Below are 20,578 nucleotides of genomic sequence, written 5' to 3'. Positions count from 1 at the left end.
CATAAAACTTCGTTCTAATACTGTACAGAGCAGGAGCTCCGTACAGTATTAGAATGTATTGGCTCCGATGAGCTGAAGTCTCGCGAGACTTCGCGCAATAACTTCATAGATTAATTTGTACTGTAAAAAACAATTTCCTGAACTCAGGTTCGGTTCCAAAGTACCACTCAGGGAAATGTTTTTTTACAGTACAAATTAATTTATGAAGTTATTGAAGCAATAACTTTGGCTCAGCGGAACTCATGCTTCATACAGTATTAGAACTAAGTTTTATGCGAATCGACTTTGGATGTGTCATCCGAAGTCGATTCGCTCATCCCTAGTGTTAATGTCTATTAAACATAGTTTGGAGGTGCTGGTCTAACTCTCTTTTGCATTGTACATTTGGGGGGTGGCTTCCCCAATTTATATCCCACCCATCTGCCTAGTACTATTAATCAGAGCATCACATAGCTGGATTCTACATTGCCTTGAATTTTGTAGGCCAAAAGCCCAAGAGAGGCAGTGTAAGTCCTGTCTAATAGAAGCCACCTTGTTGCTGGTAGATGGGCCCAGACACCCTTTTGATCAAAAATATGCTCAAAGAGCTTCTAATTTTCATATAGTAAGTATAGCAGTAATGCAGTCTGCATTTGTTCATGTTTTCAATGTTTGCCTGTGACTTTGTGCATGCAGTGTGCTGGTACTTTTAGTCCTTGTTTGCTTTTGCATTGAAGCCACAGTAGCTTGCACCAGTAAATCCCTTTTTATACATAGTTTGGAGGTGCTGGTCTAAATCTCTTTTGCAAAAATTATTATTATTATTTTTTTTGAGTGACATTTGGGCAGTAGTTGTCAAACCACTGAATTCAAAGCCTTCTCCTGGGAACCAAGTGCCTGCTGGTGGGATAATTGGCTTCCTGTGAATCTGGCTTTAGTGTGCTTATGGTAAAGACATTAGACTGTAGACTCCACTGCAGCAGAAAGTGATGATGAGGCTATGCTCTAAAAAGCCCCATAATCTTTATATTGCAGATTTCAGGGAGAAATGACTATAAAGAGAAGCCTTGTGCAGCCACCCTATATTCCTATTCTGTCTGAAGGAGTATAAGGAGGAAAGCAATCAGCCCTTAATATAGACCATCTCATAGGTTCTGTCGGCAATCCACGCCACGGATCCACAGCATGTTCACGCCCAAAGAAACCACAACAGTAGAAGGAAGGATCCAGCGTGCTCAACATCTAATGCTTTATTCCAATATTTGCATTTAAGAAAACACATCTTCCCGAGTTTCGACCAGATAGTAGTCTTAATCAGACCATTCTGAAGATGTGTGATTTTTTTATGCAAAAATATTGGACTGAAGCATCAGATTTTATTGAGCACGCTGGATCCTTCCGTCTACTGTTGTGGACTGATGAATACCTGCCACAGCATATTCTCTTCAAGTCCTGAGCTTTTGATCCTGGATTGCCTCTGGTTCTTCTAGTGCTCATACTCCTACACGGGATTGGGTTAGCTGGCTTAGAGCATGGGTGCATTTAGAAACGAAGGGAAGGAAGTGAGGAGACTGCTCTCTCGCCCCAGCACCATTGAATACTTTGGCCGGCTATAAAAAGCAGTAACTGAGTAAGCAATATGAAAACAGAATGGCTTTAGTTAATAAATGAATTACCCTTAATAATTCCTCTGGGAGATCGCCACCTTCATTGATGCCACGATTCATAGATATAAAGCGCTCTACTGATGGCTTATCCCTCACATTGGGGTTATGCAAACTTGTGTTCAGCATAATGATAGCAAAGGACAGGACGTAGCAGGTATCTATAGGGTAGCAATAGATGAAGGTTATTATATGGAGTCCATGAGTTAAGGAGTTACTAATTTCTCACAGCAAAAAAAATCCCTTAAATTATACAGTGAATATAAGAAACGTTGTAATATATCTTATTAAAGAAAATATGCTTCCTCTCGGGCTTCTTAGACTGTCTTCCTCCTCTTTCCCTTCACTCAAGCCTTTATTATGAAGGCGATTGACGGGGAGGGGAGAGTTCCTTCCTGGCAAACGCCTGCTCGTCAGCGAAGAAGTCTGCTGCTATTACAAGCGGCGATCTCCTCCAGAATATGGGGAGGAACGATCGCTGATGCCAACAGTGGTGGGGCCTTATCTTACCAAATATAGTAGAGTCAAAAGTGCTAAGTGTAGCAGAGCTGAGAAACTGCAATTTGTGTGTCTCTCATCCAGCAGCCGCCTCCACCATCCTCTCTCTATAGACATCAATATTAAAAGCAGGAAAGAGCAAAGTAGCGTGATAAAAGCAGATAGCAGAATTTTTCCGTAACAAGATATATTACAAAGTTTTTATAGTCATATTTTTTTTCATTTAATATATTTATATTCTTATATATGGAAAGCAGGTCAAATAGAGTCCAACAGTGAATCCTTTAAACCCCATTTGATCTAGTAAAGTGAATGTAGCCACCAAAGTAAACATTTCAATAGTGTTTTTTGGGTATTCAGACATGTATCCCGCAAAACCCTGCAGACGGCTAAAACTTAATATGAACCCAGCCTTAAAATGTGACAGGTGGACGTCACTTTCTCTTTGTCCTACTAACCTGTAGACTGAAACACTCCAGGGTTACACAGACAGTATCGTGATGCAAATGCTTCCATCATTCTGTCTATCTTCTGGGCTTCCCCTGGTAGCCTGAAGCTCCACAAAAACTGTCTGCAATAATAAAAAAAACTTAATAAACATAAGATATAGAGCAGTTGAATGAGGTTTTCCTCCACTAATTCTGCATTTTTCCGAGATTTGATAACTGATGACACCCGGGATTCCTGTCGATCAGCTGTTTGAGAAGGCCGTGGTACTACTGCGAGCGCCGATGCCTTCTCAAACAGCTGATTGGCGGGGGGTCCCAGACGCCCACCGATCAGATACTGATGACCTATCTAGAGGATTGCTCATCAGTTAAAAGAAAAAATCTCTGAAAATCCCTTTAATCATAATCCAAATGGACAAATCAACTTATGGTATTTCATAAAGGATACTGCCCCCCTCTCCAAACCATAATGGTTACTTGAGCATTCTGCAACTCATTTGCCCGGAGGTGTCCTTAATCACCTCAGCAGATGCCTCATTTTGCCAAAAATCCACTGATCACACTGTATGCAAATTGACAGGGCCAGGGTCATCACACTGCCTGGTCCTGTCAATCAAAGTGCAGAGGACGCGGCAGTTTCAGAGAGAGCAGAGACTCCAGGTGTAACGGTAACGCCCCCGTTGCTCCTAGAGGCTCATTTGCATATATTAAAACATGATTTTTCTCAGAAATGCGGGCACATATGAACATGGGACCAACACAGATATCTTCAGCTGATAAGCGCTCATGACACAGGTCAGCCAGTGTCATAGGTTACAAAACTGCTGACCGATGCCCTTTAAAGGGAATCTGCCACCAGTTTTATGCTGCGAGGTTCCAGCCCCAGCACGTGCCAATGAATCCTGATATTCATAAGCTCACGGCTCTCCCACCCTCCTGTCTTTAAATTACAGTTTATTAGTCCATATGAATCAGCAGCAGCCGGCGGGGAGAGCCGTGAGCTCCTGAATAGAGAGACTTGTTAGGCATGGGCTCGACCGTTTAGCACAAGCTTTTAGCAAAGTCAGTTATAGAAGTGGCCCAGGATTTTGCTCAGGGGACCCTGTTAATAGTTTATGTTGCCCTTAGTTAGGACACCCATAAAACTGGTGACAGATTTCCTTTAAACATTTTCGATTCAATTTTGGGGACCATCGTCAACAGCTTTGCAGCAACTGATGGTACACCGTTAGGGTATGTTCACACGTAGCAGGACTGGCAGAAAAAATGGATGAGGTTTTACATCGCATTCATACGCTGGGGAAAAAATTAAATCACTGTGGAAAATATTAGAGGTTGTCTCACAGTAGCGGCACTATACATAGCCTATAAACCAACCAGAGGTAGTTAAATGATTGAGACATTATGAAACGGAAATTGTGCCAGGTTTCCCTGTGTTAAACAGATGGCTATTAAACAGAGTTCTATAGTATAGGGATTGTTGGCATCAAGCACTACGTTCTACAAGTGTTACCTGTGCCAACTTGGCTTTCATTACATGTTCCTATTCATAGGAAAAGTCACTATAGTATGTATGTTTATGTATGTATGTATGTATGTATGTAGTATGTATATATATATATATATATATATATATATATGTAAACACCGTATTTTTCAGACTATAAGATGCACTTTCCCCCCCCCCCCCCCAAAGCAGGTGAAAATGGCAGTGTGTCTTACAGCGCAAATGCAAATGACCACTTCCATTATGCAAGCAGTCATTAGAATGCAGGCGGCGCGGGGATGGGTAAGTGAAGAGCTGCGCTGGCTGTACTCACCACTCCCCAGTCTTCCAGGCGCCACACTGCATGTGTCCTGACTGTGTACAGCGTCAGGACATAGTGAACATAGGCGCGCATTATAACTTGACATTGCGCGCACTAAGTGACAGTGCAGCACAGGCCGGAAGAATACCAGGGAGCAGTCAGAGTGCTCCAGAGGAGGAGAGACATGTGCATTTTTTTGTTGTTTGATGGAGTTTTGGGGTCTGATCTGAGGCTGATAGGGGTCTGATAAAGAGGTCTGGGGGGTCTGATACAGAGGTCTGATCTAGAGGACTGATGGAGCTTGGGGGTCGGATATAAGGTCTAAGAAAAAATGGGGGTCTGATACAAAGGTCTGTTGGAGTTGGGGATCTGATAAATATTTTTTCCTTTTTTCCTCCTCTATATCCTAGTTGTGTCTTATGGTCCAGTGAGTCATAGTCCCCCCAAAAATTATATATTATATATTATATCTATATATATATATATATATACACACACACACACACACACACACATATATACATACATATATATATATATATATATACACATACATACATACACACATATATACACACACACGCACTCTGAGTATATGCTGCAGATTGCTGCTCTGACCTTAATGCCTGGACAAGATTCAAATCCGCAAACTCATGGAGTTCAACAAATGCTTGAAGTACCAGGATATTAAAATCATCCCTGTAAGAAAAGAAAAGGAAGATTGTAACACATTGTAGATTACAAATAGTTACTAATTTAATAACGGTTATCACTATAATATTTATTTATATTTATATACACATGTGTAGCAAATAAAATTTCCGGTGACAACTGTCCTACCAGGTAGCTACATGAATTAAAAGAGGGGTCACTCAAACAGGAAGTCAAGTGGTTGCTAGACAAACAAGAGACGCCCCCCAGAATATATTACACAGGACCGGCAAGAGCATATATAAGCTCTATTAAGGTTTATATTGCCAATTAACCTTGCTTGGAATCAGATCTTAAAGGGGTGTTCCAGGTTTCTTTACACTGAGCCTTCTGCTTCTGGCTGAAGAAAACAGCTGATTAGCGGGGGTGCTTGGTGTAGAACCCTCACCGATCTGATGCCAATGAGGATAGGTCATCAATATGAAAAAGGTGGAATACCCCTTTAAGAAAAGATATCCATTGAGCTTCTTCAACTACGTCTGCTGCTGCATTAAAAGAACTTGTTTTTTCCATAAGCATAATATAACGGTTCATGCATTTCCTGCTCAACACAAGAGACACGTGAAGCGGCAGCTCAGTAGAGTAGGGTCATGTACTAAAACGCTTTAACACATGTCCACATTCCTTAACCGTTGTGAGGCTATAAATCAGGATTACACAACAGGGGCGTTCAGGGACATGTGAGTGACAGCTGACGACTGACGATGCTGCCAAGAGCAGGATTTCTGTGTCCGTGCTGCCCAGCGATAACATGCAGAAGGTAACGTGACCGCTAATAGTCCCATTATAAAGAGCCATCATTTCCTGCAAATCAGATTCAGTCCTGAGGAAGGCATTACTAAATAGTGAAGGGGTATTATCCCACCTGGGACAGTTAGGGCATATCTGCAAGATCTGCCACAGGTGTCTGATAGATGCAGGTCAACCCTCTGGGACCAGTGCACACCGCTCACACCATCCACTGCTAAGGGATTTACAGAAACAGCTTTGCGTGGCCGATTCCGTAACTCCTGCAGAAGGCCACCTCTCCACTGGTTCTCCGCCTGGGACCCCTGTTCTCAGTATACAAGTGAGTCCCTGAGGTGAGCCCCACATTGATCAGACATTTTCATCATATGCAGTAGACATCCAAGGTTTGCGCCTTTAAAGCGCCAAAACTTTTTTTTTTATATTGCATACAATGTAGCGGGAAACTGGAAAATTCCAAACGAAATTGGAAAAAAATGCAATTGCGCATAAATTTTTGGGTTTTTTCGTTTTTACAGCGTTCCCTATGTGGTAAAAGTACCCTGTTCTCTTCATTCTCTTGGTCAGTATAATTACAGCAAAACCACATTTATATAGCTTTTCTTGTGTTTAATGCTGAAAAATAAAATTGTAAAATGTTTTGCAGGCGATCTGTGATTTTTAGTGATCCCATTTTGGAGTGTGTATGACTTTTTAATAATTTTTTTATTACATTTTTATTTTTACTACAGGGAAAGGGGGTGATTAAAATGTTTATATATATATATATATTTTTTTTAAATTTCTTTTTACCTTTTCTAGCCCCCCTGCGGGGCTTGAATATGCAATCAGATCACTAATGCCAATGAATTATTGCAATGAATGGTGAATTTGCTGTTCTTATGCAGGCTTGCAGGTGGTAGGCTCTATAAGAACTACTGCACAACCGCAATAGCATGGGTTCCTTCAAAGACCCAGGTTATTGCACACAATAAACGGCTCCCCTGTGGGACGCAGGGGGAAGCCGTTGAGGCAGTTCTCCTCGGGAAAGCCGCCTCAGATGCTATGGTTACAATTAACCATGGCAGCTAGGGGGGCGGGGGTTAAACGTCTGCAACCGGCGTTATTACCGATCACAGATATTAGCCCCGGGTGTCTGCAGTGTGAAACAGCAAAAATCCACAGGTGCGGAGTGGGCGCCATCTTTAAAGGGATACTTCTTGGTTGTCAAGGGGTTAAGTGACCAGTTATGTGGCAACTATTTAACGTAAGCTGGAATCTGACTGATTGCTACTGGCAAACAGTCCACTTTCCCTTGCAGCAATTTTGATAAAACTCCCCGTTTTGTCTCAATTCCTCATAATTTCAAAGTAATATTCTAATGGAAGGGCGACATGGGGCAGCATCAGCAGCAAGTTGGTGTGTGGGTAGTCCCATCTGTGATACTGCACTTCAGTTGGGCTCAATATATTTTGGCGATGGGCCACAGGGGCTCTTCATGGACCACTAGCCTTTATAGAAATACATCATGTAATCATAACTGTGGAGCAGGAAGCTGAAATATAGCCGAGACGTTCTGCATTCCATGGTCATGTCGTCAGCCCACACCTACCCCGAGGAACTTCACCGTAATGCCTCGCAGCTAGAATTCGAGAGACTACGTCCTGCTAAAGCAAGCAATGAAAACAGCTTTCTGGTCACCTGCCAGCGGCTAGTCAGAATGACAGGAATGTCTAACAAAGCTATGGATCTGCGGTTAGGCCTCAGCCAAGCCCATTACTGCAGCAACCACCTTGGAAAAGGGAGTGTAATCTCAAAGGGACACCAGACTTAGAAACTGATCAGGCAAACGTAACAGCCTAATTTTCAAAAGTCAAGTCGAAATGTAAGAAAACGTAAGAAATAAAAAGAAAACTTTCTCCGCCTATTCATAATAAAAAATGAAAGTGCACTGAACCAGGCTGATGACGCAGCACCAGCGAGACTCCTATATAAAATTGAACGTATTTGTTTTACATTTTATGTACAAACTGTTGCAGCTTAGATCCTCTCCAGGCGCAGGTTCTGCCGTTTTACGTTATTTTTAAAAAAAATATTATACTCAATGCAGCTCTTGTGTGCTGAAATGTGTATGCTGGCTGGAAGACAAATTCCTACAAAGGAGCCATACTGGAGCCCAGCACAGAATGAGGTGGCAGATCGCAGGCACAGCGCGCACGTTTGGCATGCACAGCAGACTTACAGCCAGGACACAAATCCTGGACTTTTGTTTCAAATATGGAGAGAGAACTAAAACTATCATAAAAACAGGGAAAATATTCACGGCTATGCTAGAGACGAAATGGGGGATAAATGGGGTGAATAACGGAAAGTCTTCAGGCCAGGGTACAATATATACATGAAAGCGAGAAATATTTCCCTTATAAGACCTTAGTTGGACACATTTTATATAAATTGCTCTTAAAGGGGTTCTCTCATCACAGACAATGGGGGTATATCGCTAGGATATGCACCCATTGTCTTATCGGTGCGGGTCCCACCTCTGGGACCTGCACCTATAAATCGAGAACGGAGCCCCGAAAGTGGTGGAGGCCGCAGTGTGCATGAGCTGCCGCCCCCCATTCATTTTCTACGGGGCCGCCGAAAATAGCCGAGCGCTGGCTCGGCTATTTCCGTGAAGCCCATAGAAGTGAATGGGAGCGGTGGCCAGTCATGCGCGGTGCGCTCCCATTCACTTCTATGGGGAGAGCACTTGGTGGAGGCCGGCATGGAGTCCTCCAGCCACCACTTTCGGATGTAAAAGACTAGGGATGCCCAACCTGCGGCCCTCCAGCTGTTGCCAAACTACAATTCCCAGAATGCCTGGACAGCCTACATCTATTAGGGCATGCTGGGAGTTGTACTTTTGCAACAGCTAAAGGGCCGCAGGTTGAGAATCCCTGTAATAGACAAATCCTCCCACTTAGGACCCTTGTTTCCCAGCAAACAACTGATTTTACCATGACATTTAGAACTGTAATAAACTACGGTATACGAGAACCTTCGACATCGTAGAGGAGGAGCTCCATGATACAAATAGTTACCGTTTAATTACATCGCTAAATGCCTGTCTACTGCTTTTCCCTAAAAAAAAAAAAAAAACTGTTGTTTAGGAGGGGGGGGGGGGGGGGGTATGTCAGGAGCTGGCACAGCCCCCATATTAAAGGGGCTGTCTGTGATTTGACAATTCCTTTAAATATCTCATCATGTCACTTAGCTGCGCAGCGGAATACAGTGTAACGCTCCCTGTAATCAACCATTTCAGGCTGGATTTAGGCCTTGTTTTAAGGCGTTGTGAAAAAATTGGGGGGGGTCCAGAAAAGCCCTGCCCCCATGATCACTCCTTAAGGTGCCCGTATACATTCAACAGCCAGCAGCAGTGTCTCCTGACTCCCCCATACACAAACCCTGGGCTTGGCCGAGCATGCATGTGCTTTCATTGGAAAGTAGGAAGCCGCTGTCAGACAACTCTCTTCTTGGGCGTTGAAACTCAATGGGGGACATTTATCAATAATGGTGTAATTTGCACCCAAAAAATATACTAACCTTAAAAAAACTAAAGTGGCGATTTATTTCACCTCATATCAAAAGGTGCAGAACACTTTTACCATTTTAAAATATACCGTAAACCTGATTATCCGCCTATTTCTCTCTATTTGCAACACTTTAACACAAATGGCACTAAAATGTGACTTTTTTTTAAACTCATTTCTGGCGTGATGCATTCTTTATGCTCACAATTCTGGAGAAAACTGTTGATATATTTGGTGCAAAACAAAACGCCATGAGTTTTGGCGCATGTTATGCCATAATTCTGGTGCAACATGTTTAGTAAATGTCCCCCAATGCACCCAGTCTTCATCTTTCGGGGACGGTTGTAAGCTTTTTACAAGATGCTCTAACAAGGCTCGCCATGACTCATTAGCTTTAGATTTCTTGATACAAGATGCAGAATTTCCAGTCTATTGCTACTTTCACACTAGCCTTTTTACTGGATCCGGCAGGGTCCAGCAAAAACGCTTCCGTTAAAAAAAACAACGCTTCCGTTACTGATAATACAACCATCTGCATCGGTTATGAACGGATCCGTTTGTATTATCTTTAACATTGCCAAGACGGATCTGTCATTAACTCCACTGAAAGTCAATGGGGGACGGATCCATTTTCTATTGTGGCAGATTGTGGCAGAGAAAACGGATCAGTCCCCGTTGACTTGCATTGGGGGTCATGACAGATACTTCTTGATCAGTTTCCCAGGACGGAAAGCAAAATACAACATGTTGCGGTTTGCTCTCCGGTCTGAGAACACAACTAAACGGAACGGAATGCATTTTGGAGCGTTCTGTTCTGTTCAGTTTTGTCCCCATTGACAAGTACCCTACCTCGGAGAAGAGGCGAGCGCATGTTTAATATCCAGGACAAAGTCATACATTTTTAGCAGCGCAAGCAAAAAAAAGTGACAGCGTGCCAGGAGCCAAGGACGAGGCTTGAGAAAGGTCCCGGTAAGAGGACTGCAGCGCTGCGGTGTCTGGCGAATAAAGGACAGCACATCGGAGCTACTCCTGGGATAATATTCAGGGTGCCAATTTACCTTTCTCCCAGGTAATCACCAATGACAGTTTTGTTCAGACCTTCGCCTTTGTATAGAAACTGCGCTATGTCCTCCGCCGTGTTCTGCAGCAAGTCGTTCTCGAGGAGGAACTGGATGCCCTGGGTGTAGTAAACACAACATAAGCCCTCGACGTTACCATCAGCAAAAAGTCATCTAAACCAGAGTCTAATTTACATTTTACAATCCATATTCCAAGTAATGCATACATGTAGGCAATCGCACAGCTTAGGGTCTATTCACTTTGCACTTGTGGCGATTCCTGTATATAGTAGCACACACAATGCCCTGTAGGGCTAGCTCAGCTGAACGTAATGATACCTTTCTCTTAGGGATCCATTGCTTACTTCTGGAGAAAAAGCACTTTTATTCCATATGCAAATGAATAGTTAAGTGCACTGAGGGTGGGCCTAGGCCACTTGGTGCACCCTTGTTCCCCCCTGCGTCCACTGCCAGCCCGCACTTTCCTACTTGATTGACAGTGCCAGGTGAGATGACTATAAAGGAACCTGGTCCTATCGTTCAAGAAGGAGAGAGAGGGACCGGAGAAGGAGAAAGGGTGCACCGAGTGGCTTGGACCCACCCTTGGTAAGATAAGATGCCTTTATTGTCACTGTACAATACAATGTAATACAATGTACAATACAATGAAATGTTGGTGCACTTAACTGCTCGTCTGCATATGGATTAAAAGTACTTTTCTAAAACACTCAGATACTACGAGGATGCAGAGGGCAGTTAACAGCTTCTTGTGGAAAAATAAAAAGCCCTGCATTGCCTATGCGAAACTGACAATGCTGAAGGGAGAAGGAGGACTACAAATGCCAAATATTCGTCATTATAACCTAGCGTCCTTATTCAGGCATGTAAGGGATTGGGTGTGGGGGACTGGTCATTATTCGGCGATTAAGATAGAACAGGAACTGACCGGCCTAGGGAACTGATTCCTATACCAACCAGACAGTCCATTTTGCTAAAAGACACCATAATGGCGTGGAAGTCGATTAGGAAGATTTATGGACTTCCTTAATATATATCGCCCAGGATGCCATTGTGGTCGCTACCTGCGTTCCCTCAGGGCAGGGAGAACATTCTGTTCCAAGGATGGAAGAATAAAAACATTACGAAACTTAGTGATTTACTGGACGCTAATAGCCATCAATGGCTGTCATGGGAACAGGTGAAGGGAAAGTATGGCCTACCTGACGCACACTATCTCCCTTTCCAGCAGATTAGGAGCTACTGCAAAGCGCGGGCAGGCTCTGTGGGTGACCCGGAAAGGCTAGCGTGGTTCGCGGCTTTACTGGGCACAGACGGTACACACATGTCCCTCTCAGAATTGCATCAAAAGCTCCATAACATTCAGACGATAGGCTTGGTAAAAGGAGCCTTTAAACCCTGTGAAAGGGAACTGACAGACCAAAACATAGCCAAAAAAATGAGGGTAGGACTCGAATTGGTAAGGCGAGCAACTTATAATGAACAATGGAGAGAGACACAATTAAGGCTTATGCATAGGGCGACTTACGCCTTTAATTTGTCATATCGTGACGCTCCTGCCCATTACCTACGACAGTGCCCCAAAAGTGTCCTCCCGAGAGCTGGGCTTCTTCATGCTTTGTGGGAACGCCCAAAGGTGCAACCGCTGTGGCAACAGTCAGTGGAGACAATAAAGGAAATCTGGGGAGAGATAGTGGGACTAACACCGCAACAATGCATTTTTCAATATATACCTAAAATCCAGGAAGAGGAATTGGGGGCAGTGGTTGCGAAGGGAGGAGTACATCTTTTATTGATGTCAGTGAAGAAGTCTCTTCTACGTCACTGGTTGGAAGCGGAGGTACCGTCATGGGATGAGATACTAGGGACTATGAGGAATGTACTATATCTTGAAAGATTAGAGGTAGAACAAGATAAGGAACGGTTAATTGAAAAATTCATTTAAAAAAAATGGAGGGGATTCATAGAGAAGCTATTGTCTAGTTGCGAAATTCAGGAACTTATGGCCCCCTTCAAACTGACCAAGTGGTACCGGGAAACGCAATTAGCGAATAGATTGGGGAAGTTGGAGTCATAGATTGATAGAAGTGATATTCAAGCTTAAGGTATGATATACACTTTTACGAGTAAAGTGGCGACACGGACATAGTCTCAGATTAGTGTTCATGTGTTGGTTTGCATTTGGGAGGGATGGTTTGGGAGGAGGGCGGAGGGAAGGGACGGGTTTTGGGGAGAAAATTGTGAAATTGTGATTTGGGAACCATGTGATGACATCCGTCTGTAAAATGATGTTTATTACGTAACGCCGTTTATGACTTACTGTCTGCATATATATTACATGGAAATTCCCATTTCAATAAAGAGAATATTAAAAAATACAAAAAAATAAAAAGAAGAAGTACTTTTATTCCAGAATGAAGCAACGGATCGTGAAGTGAAAGGTATCATTACATTCAGCTGAACTTCCCCTACAAGGCGCTGCGCCTGCTGTAACAGTGAATTTTCTGGTGACGGACTCCAATTAATATGTACTAAACATAGGACAGTCATTGACAGTGCACAAACAGTGACTCCTCACCGGGTCCTATGAGTGTTTGCTTATGCGTCTCAGCCCACATTACATTCACTTATCTTCCGAAATAGTCATCTCAGATGGAGCAGGACTGGCCAGGCAAGATGCAGGAGGCAGACTCCTCTGAATAAACAGTCTTCTGTGTGCATCTGTCTGGAGACGGCAGACTACACCGACATGAGCTGTTTAACTAAATGCTGTCCAAACGGTGCGGCAGAATATTTTATGATATGAGAGACTATATACAAGTGCACGGTAATAGCCTGCATACACAAACACATGTAAAGTAAAAATCGTATGAGATGAAGATGTACAGATCAGGGCTCATGCACATGACCGGATCCATTGTAACAATGCCTGTCCTTGTTCGCAAATTATTTTTTATGAACGGGCATACAGACATATGGACACGGAAAGGACACAGAGTCCTTTCAGACTTTTTTCAAGCCCCATTGAAATGAATTGTTCGGCATACGGACCTGTAAAAAAAACGGAACGGAAGCAAAATACGTTCGTGTGCATGAGCCACTTAAGAGGTTTTACTGGGAGGAAAATATCGATGACCTATCCTCAGGACAGGTCATCAGTATCTGATTGGTGGGGGTTCGACACCCAGCACCGCCACCGATCAGCTGTTTGAAGAGACTGCAGAGCTCCGGAGAGCACAGCGCCGTCCATTGTATAGTGGCTGGGCTTGTTATTGCAGCTCAGGCCCATTTGCTCAAGGGCTCATGCACATGACCGTGTGCCGGCCAGGCACCGTGCTGCGGACCGCAAATTATAGTCCACAATGCACTGGCACAGACCGTAGGGCCGCCGTATGTGGATCGTGGACCCATTCACTTGAATGTGGTCCGCGATCCACATCTGACGAGCAGCACCTCAAAAAATTAGTGCATGCACTACTTTGTTGCAGTGCGGAGGCACGGACAGAAACCCCACAGAAGCAGTCAGTGGTGCTTCCGTGGGGTTCCGTGCCTCCATTCCACACGGACCTTCCGGATTGCAGACCAATTTAACTGAATGGGTCCGCATCCGTGATGCGGGGTGCACACGGCAGATGCCCGCTTTTTGCGGGCCGCAATATGAGCACGGGCAGGCAACAGCTGTGTGCATGAGGCCTAAAAGGGAACTTAGCTGAGCCTAGGCTATGTAACAGATGAATGTGACGTCACATGGCCTAGGAAAGGGCTGCAGCACTCACTAGAGAGTCTTGGTCTCGTCAAACAGCTGATCGACGGGGGTGCTGAGAGCGAGACTGCCACCGATCAGATACTGATGACCTATCCGGAGAATAGGTCATAAATATTAAAAGGGCATCTGTCAGCAGATTTGTACCTATAAAACTGGCTGACCTGTTACATGTGCGCTTGGCAGCCAAAGGCATTGATGAGAAAAATGAGGTTTTAATATATGCAAATGAGCCTGTAGGAGCAACAGGGGCGTTGCCGTTACACCTAGAGGCTCTACTCTCTCTTGAACGGACGCACCCTCTGCATTTTATTGACAGGGCCAGGCAGTGAAAACATCATCACACCTGGTCTGTCAATCAAAGTGGAGAGGGTGCAGCAGTTGCAGAGAGAGCAGAACCACTAGGTGTAACGGCAACGCCCCCGTTGCTCCTAGAGGCTCATTTGCATATATTAAAACATCACTTTTCTCAGCAATGCGGGCACATGAACATGGGACCAACACAGATGCCTTCAGCTGCCAAGCGCCCATGTAACAGGTCAGCCGGTGTCATAGGTACAAATCTGCTGACAGATGCCCTTTAAACTCCTGGAAAACCTCTTTAATAATAGACTCAAAACAGAAATGAATCCATACAGCACTGTTCACACCTGTGTCCTGCCCTGTCCGTCAGAGTTCCAGTATCTGCAGCTAAAACCTAATGGAAACCTGACAGATCCTAGGTTAGGTCAATGGGACAGATGACTGATCAGCATACACCACATTGGCTCTTTTATGAGCAGAGCCTAAGATCAATGACATTGTGGAGTTCATATTGAAATCAAAGTTATTGAAACATAAAATCACACAAAAAGACACAAAGCATTAGGTTACCTTTTTGGGGTCCATATTGAATTTTTTCCTCCCCATAGCTATCTGTTTATTCCTCTGTGTGGTTTTGCTAAAAAAAAACACAAAAAGACACTTAAAAACGGATCTTGCAAACAGCACATACACACATTATGGAAAAACTATAAATCGCATAACTATAATAGATCAGAGCAAAAAAAAAAAAACGGTTAGGCTGTCTTGTGTTACTGAGACCAGAAAATGGATGCAGTCATCAGGTTTGCTGTGATTTTCTCCGGAAGCATTAAATCCCCACTAATTGATCCTAATTGAGATGAAAACTGCAGGAGGCGTACGCCGGTCCTCAGTGTATATTTGTAGACTGGGATGCCGGACATCAGGAAGAGATTGGCATGATGCATGTTTAATCATCATGAAACACCGCGACAATTCAGCAAATTATGCACATACAGTAAAAAACTGAATAATGCCTCATGCACACGAGCGTGTTGTTTTTTGCAGTCTGCAAACCGCGGATCCGCAAAAAACGGAAGCCGCCTGTGTTGCCTTCCACAATTTGCGGAACTGAACGGGCGCTGGCAATATAAATGTCCGCGCTTTGCGAACAAGAATAGGACAGGTTATATTTTTTTTTTTAGCGGGGCCGCGGAACAGAGCCACTGATGCGGACAGCACACGGCCGTGTGCATGAGGGCTTAGGCTGGGGTTACACGGCGATCTTCGACGTGTAACCCCGGCTTTACTCTGGCATCAGCGAGACCTGACAGAAGCTGGAGTTCTATATATTTCACATTACATGTGGTATTCAATGCCAGAATGCTGCCAAAACGGAAAAAAACTACTACATAAAATGAACATCCTCTATAATAATTAAAAAAAGGAACATTGAGCGAGATTTATCAAAATGCACCAGACTTCTAGTTTAATTTGTGCAAAAAACGGACATACAAACGTTGTACCATGTTTATTATTTCACATTTTTCAAACCAGGCCCTGGATCTGAATACTTTTGTTATTGCATGTAATTAAAAATGTATTATAGCTACTGAGTTATTCAATAAAATGCATCTGTATAGCGCCACCTGCTGTTTGTTCTGTTCCTTATTTCCTGACCACCTCACTGAGATGGTTGCACACGCTCAGTTTAAATCTTCAACCATCACCAATCATATGTTTTATTAAAAGCTGTGAAGGTTACAGCAGGATAAATTGTCCAGTACAGTAGAGTGATGGTGTAGCAAGTGGAGTAACATCTCAAGACCGGCGGGTTAGACTTACTGGAGCACCACATTTATCAAACACATTTGAAAAATTTGGCGCAAATTATGGGAAACTAGAATCCTGTATAATGGAGTTAAAAAAATTTCCCTCATGATAAATCTCCCCCATTGAATATCAGGAAATAACAAAATCACGTTCAAGACAAAAAAAAAGTGGCTGAATTTTCAGAGCCGATCCGTATGAATTCAACTACATGGCGGCACTCCTGGAGCCCTCTTCCCAGGAACCTGTATAGGGAGTAACTCCCTGCGAGTGTTATGTGCACACTTTACAGCGAGTCTTTCCTTAGACACGTTCTACCAGGGACCTGACCTGTAGATCCCTGATCGGCAAGGACCATTTAGCCTCAGTTCACACCACCATCAGAACGTCCCTTCAGACGCTCCATCGGCAGTCTCTGCAGATTTGATCTGAAAGAATAACGCAGCATGCAGCGCTACTCTTCCCGTCCAAATGGTGGAAACCCTGACAAGATCCGACAGGACCCAATATAAGCCGGTGGTAACAGTCGTTCAACAGATCTGGCAAAATCCAAGAAGGTAGTGTGAACAAAGCCCAAACTGAGATTTTGGGGGTTCAGCTTTTACCCAGATAATCACTTTGGGCCCCATTCACAGGACCGTGTGGCCGCCCTGCCCGTGTTTAAGACTACAAACAGCAGCTCCACAAAACTCAGGCACCGGCCGTGTGAACTCCGCTTTATGGTGCGAACCCGTTGACTTGAATGTCAGCTTAATGGGCCTGCACCCTCGATGAGGAGTTCACACGGCCTCATATTTTGCAGACCTGCTGTTTGCGGTCCACAACAAGGGCACGGCGGCCATATGGTCGTGTTAATGGGGCCTTAGAGGGAAAACTCATGTGAAATAATTTCCCCCTAAAACTAACAAATAAATACAATTCCTAAAATGTGCACTCTCTGCAGAAAAGATAAGTATATAGTCTTCTCAAAATCAGTTTCCCAACTACTAATCCCTATGGACCGAGTAATCATAGGGACCAATAGTAAAAGTTGGAACGTGACCCTTCTTGGCCACGGCAATCACCAGCTGCGAGTAACTATCATTATGTGTGATGAGGGTCATATAAAAAAGTGCTTTGTGTCTCTTGGTCCTTGGATATTTTCCTCTCTCCCCTAATCTTTCTACAAAGCCTTTGCATTGCAAGTTCTTATTCACACATGGGGTTGAGTCATGGTTTCTTTCTGAGGTTCTCAAACAATAAGGTCAATGCGAATACGGCCAAAAACTCATCGCAGTCTTCCCTCCGAATCAGCCTGCAATAAACAATGGTATGCACTTACCTGCTGAATCCCGGGCTGCTGCTCCAGTTCTCCCGGGCCAGTCTCTAGTTACCAGGCTGCATCGGTGACGTAACACTGACAACGAGTGACCACTGCGGCCAATCACTGGCCTCTTCAGGTGCACCTATGAGGCCACTGATTGGCGGCAGTCAGGAGTTGCTGACGTGACCCCACAGCTGCAGCCAGGTAAACAGAGCCCTGCTAAGAGAACCAGAGCAGAAGTGTGGGATCCAGCAGGTAAGTGCTTACCCGTTCTTTACTGCAAGATGATATGGAGGGTTGTCTATGGCTGGCTGTACACCTTAGATGACTTGTGTCCGAATGCTTGTTCACCCGACAGCTATCCTTCTGACCACCCACACATGCATGCTCGGCCAATAAGGGGAGGACACAAAGCCCATGCCAGACTTGAAGCGACTTAATGTATCTCCTTTGAGAACAAAAGGATCTGGTAACTCAACTGCCCAGTCCTTCTTTCCCCCAATATCTGCCATCGGGGGAGAGTCGAGATACCACCATACACGAGACGGGCGGTCAATGCCCATTTGCCATCGGGGGGAGAGTCGAGATACCACCATACACACAAGACGGGCGGTCAGGCCCATTTGCCATCGGGGGGAGAGTCGAGATACCACCATACACGAGACGGGCGGTCAATGCCCATTTGCCATCGGGGGGGGAGAGTCGAGATACCACCATACACACGAGACGGGCGGTCAATGCCCATTTGCCATCGGGGGGAGAGTCGAGATACCACCATACACACGAGACGGGCGGTCAATGCCCATTTGCCATCGGGGGGAGAGTCGAGATACCACCATACACACGAGACGGGCGGTCAATGCCCATTTGCCATCGGAGGGAGAGTCGAGATACCACCATACACATTAGACGTGCGGTCAAGGCCCATTTGCCATCAGAGAGAGAGTCGAGATACCACCATACACATTAGACGGGCGGTCAGGCCCATTTGCCATCGGGGGGAGAGTCGAGATACCACCATACACATTAGACGGGCGGTCAGGCACACCTAAACGTCCCCTACAGAGTTATGCTCTTGTGTATGAATCTAAAATTCCTCACAGATTTAACTCAAGGATTTGCAAGGTGCTGATTGAAATCAACTAGACTTACTTAAAACTGCAAAATTGCAAGCATGTGTACAAGCACCAAGCTCAACTTTTAAGAAAGCCACTTCTCCTTTAAGGAAAAGCTACAACAGAGATGTAATGGTCCTTGAGTTGCTACTTTAAAGAGCGCACAAGACTTCCTCCTCCTCAAACGATGTCCCATGACTTATTTTCCAGCCAAACGTCCTGCTCATTAATTTAAGGTAGTCCAATATCCGGCTTCCAGCGCTTCCCACCGACATTACACGCCACAGATACGCTGTCTTGTGTTGCCCGCGGGCGATCTGCATGCAGACAATCACGAGAAGCATCTGAAATAGAACGTTAATTGGTTCCCCTGTATTCTAATCAGGGCTCTTCAGAAACCTAAAATATTAATGCAAACATGAAATAGAATTTTTCGCTGCCTTCTAAGCTGCTCCGTGTAATCTGAGCTGATAATTGCTTTGCATGAACTAGGAGTAGCAGAATGTCCGCCCGGAGAAAACAGATGGGCATCCGTCAGCAAGAAGCCAAGCACAACGCCGGGTAGGGTTTGGTAAGCACAATGTAATAATACACTTTCATTCATTGCGCCAATGCTGAGAAAAAGATTTTTACTACAATATGCAAATGAGCAGTTAAGTGCAACAAGGGTGGACCTGAGCCTCTATGTGCACCCTAGCTCCGCCAGCATCTCCTTTCATGGATGACTGACAGGACCAGTTTTCTGATTCTTATTCGTTCCTAGCCCTAAAATCCTAGGCCACCATCATGTGTAGGAACAGCGGCACATGCGCAGCACAAAAATCTTTGCAGCAGGGCTGGGCATAGTACTTTTTTAACACACGGCACTCGCGGGAGATTTCATGGCCAGGCGAGGAGAACTTTCAGAAGCCTATCCCTGTTGAGCAGTCATGAGAGAGAAAAAGTGGTAGAGCAAAGCAGCTAGGGTGCACCAGGAGGCTTGGGCGGGGCCCACGCTTGGTGCACTTAAAGGGGTTGTGCGGCCTGTTCATATTGATGACCTATCCTCAGGATAGGTCACCCCAATATCTGATGGGTGGGGGTCTGAGTCCCAGCACCCCTGCCGATCAGCTGTTTGAAGAGGAGGCTGCGCTCATGAATTACACTGCGCACCGTCTAGCTTGTCTCGGTGCGCTGCGCAATTACAAGTACTCATCCCATTCACTTCAATGGGACGAGCACTTGTAATTACTCTGCGCCACTGCTGTAAGAGAGGCAACGAGCAATTTAATCTTGAAGAGGAAGCAGTGCTCACATGAGCGCAGCCGCCTCCTCAAACAGCTGGGGGTGTCCCGGGACTCAGACCTGCAGCTTTTTACAGTAAATGAGATTATGCAGTGTGAAAATTGACCTGCGGAGCAAATTTTGAAATCTGCAGCATGTCAATTGTTTATGCTGATTTCACCCTTTGCAAGTAACACGTGTATTTGGTAAGGAAACGCAGTGAAAACAGCGGGGGAAACCTGCATAAACCCCACTGCTGTGTGCATGTACCCAAAGGCAGGTGATGGACTGTTGCACTAGTGGGTAGATAGGTCATTCTGGAATCTGGTAAAGCGACGTGTCCTCCTCTATGGGAGCTCTTCATTTTCATTAACCCAGCTTTCCCAGAAGAACAATTCCGTTCAGCATTTTCTAAGCAAGTTATATCTACGTCTTAAGATTACGATTAAAGCTCCCACAGGTTGCTCCTTCCGTCTCTTCATTTCTCCTCCAGACAAGGCCAAGGAGCTCAGCAAAACAGCCCTTTCATCCTCGCTATT

The 20,578-nt window shown here is 44.7% G+C and overlaps 1 protein-coding gene across 1 annotated transcript in view; it reads right to left on the bottom strand.

Moving 5' to 3' along the window:
* Positions 1-1,589: 1,589 nt before the first annotated feature.
* Positions 1,590-20,578, bottom strand: part of LOC122945437 (cytohesin-3-like) — a 74,013-nt gene continuing 55,024 nt past the window's right edge. Inside the window, exons 4-8 of the mRNA XM_044304506.1 lie at positions 15,120-15,186; positions 10,466-10,584; positions 5,017-5,097; positions 2,600-2,712; positions 1,590-1,804 (exon numbers count right to left, since the gene is read on the bottom strand). Coding sequence (XP_044160441.1) covers positions 1,590-1,804; positions 2,600-2,712; positions 5,017-5,097; positions 10,466-10,584; positions 15,120-15,186 — 595 coding nt within the window. The remainder of the gene's footprint in view (positions 1,805-2,599; positions 2,713-5,016; positions 5,098-10,465; positions 10,585-15,119; positions 15,187-20,578) is intronic.

Source organism: Bufo gargarizans, chromosome 8 (assembly GCF_014858855.1).
Source record: "Bufo gargarizans isolate SCDJY-AF-19 chromosome 8, ASM1485885v1, whole genome shotgun sequence".
Taxonomy (NCBI): domain Eukaryota; kingdom Metazoa; phylum Chordata; class Amphibia; order Anura; family Bufonidae; genus Bufo; species Bufo gargarizans.
This window is presented reverse-complemented; position numbering and strand designations above follow the sequence as displayed.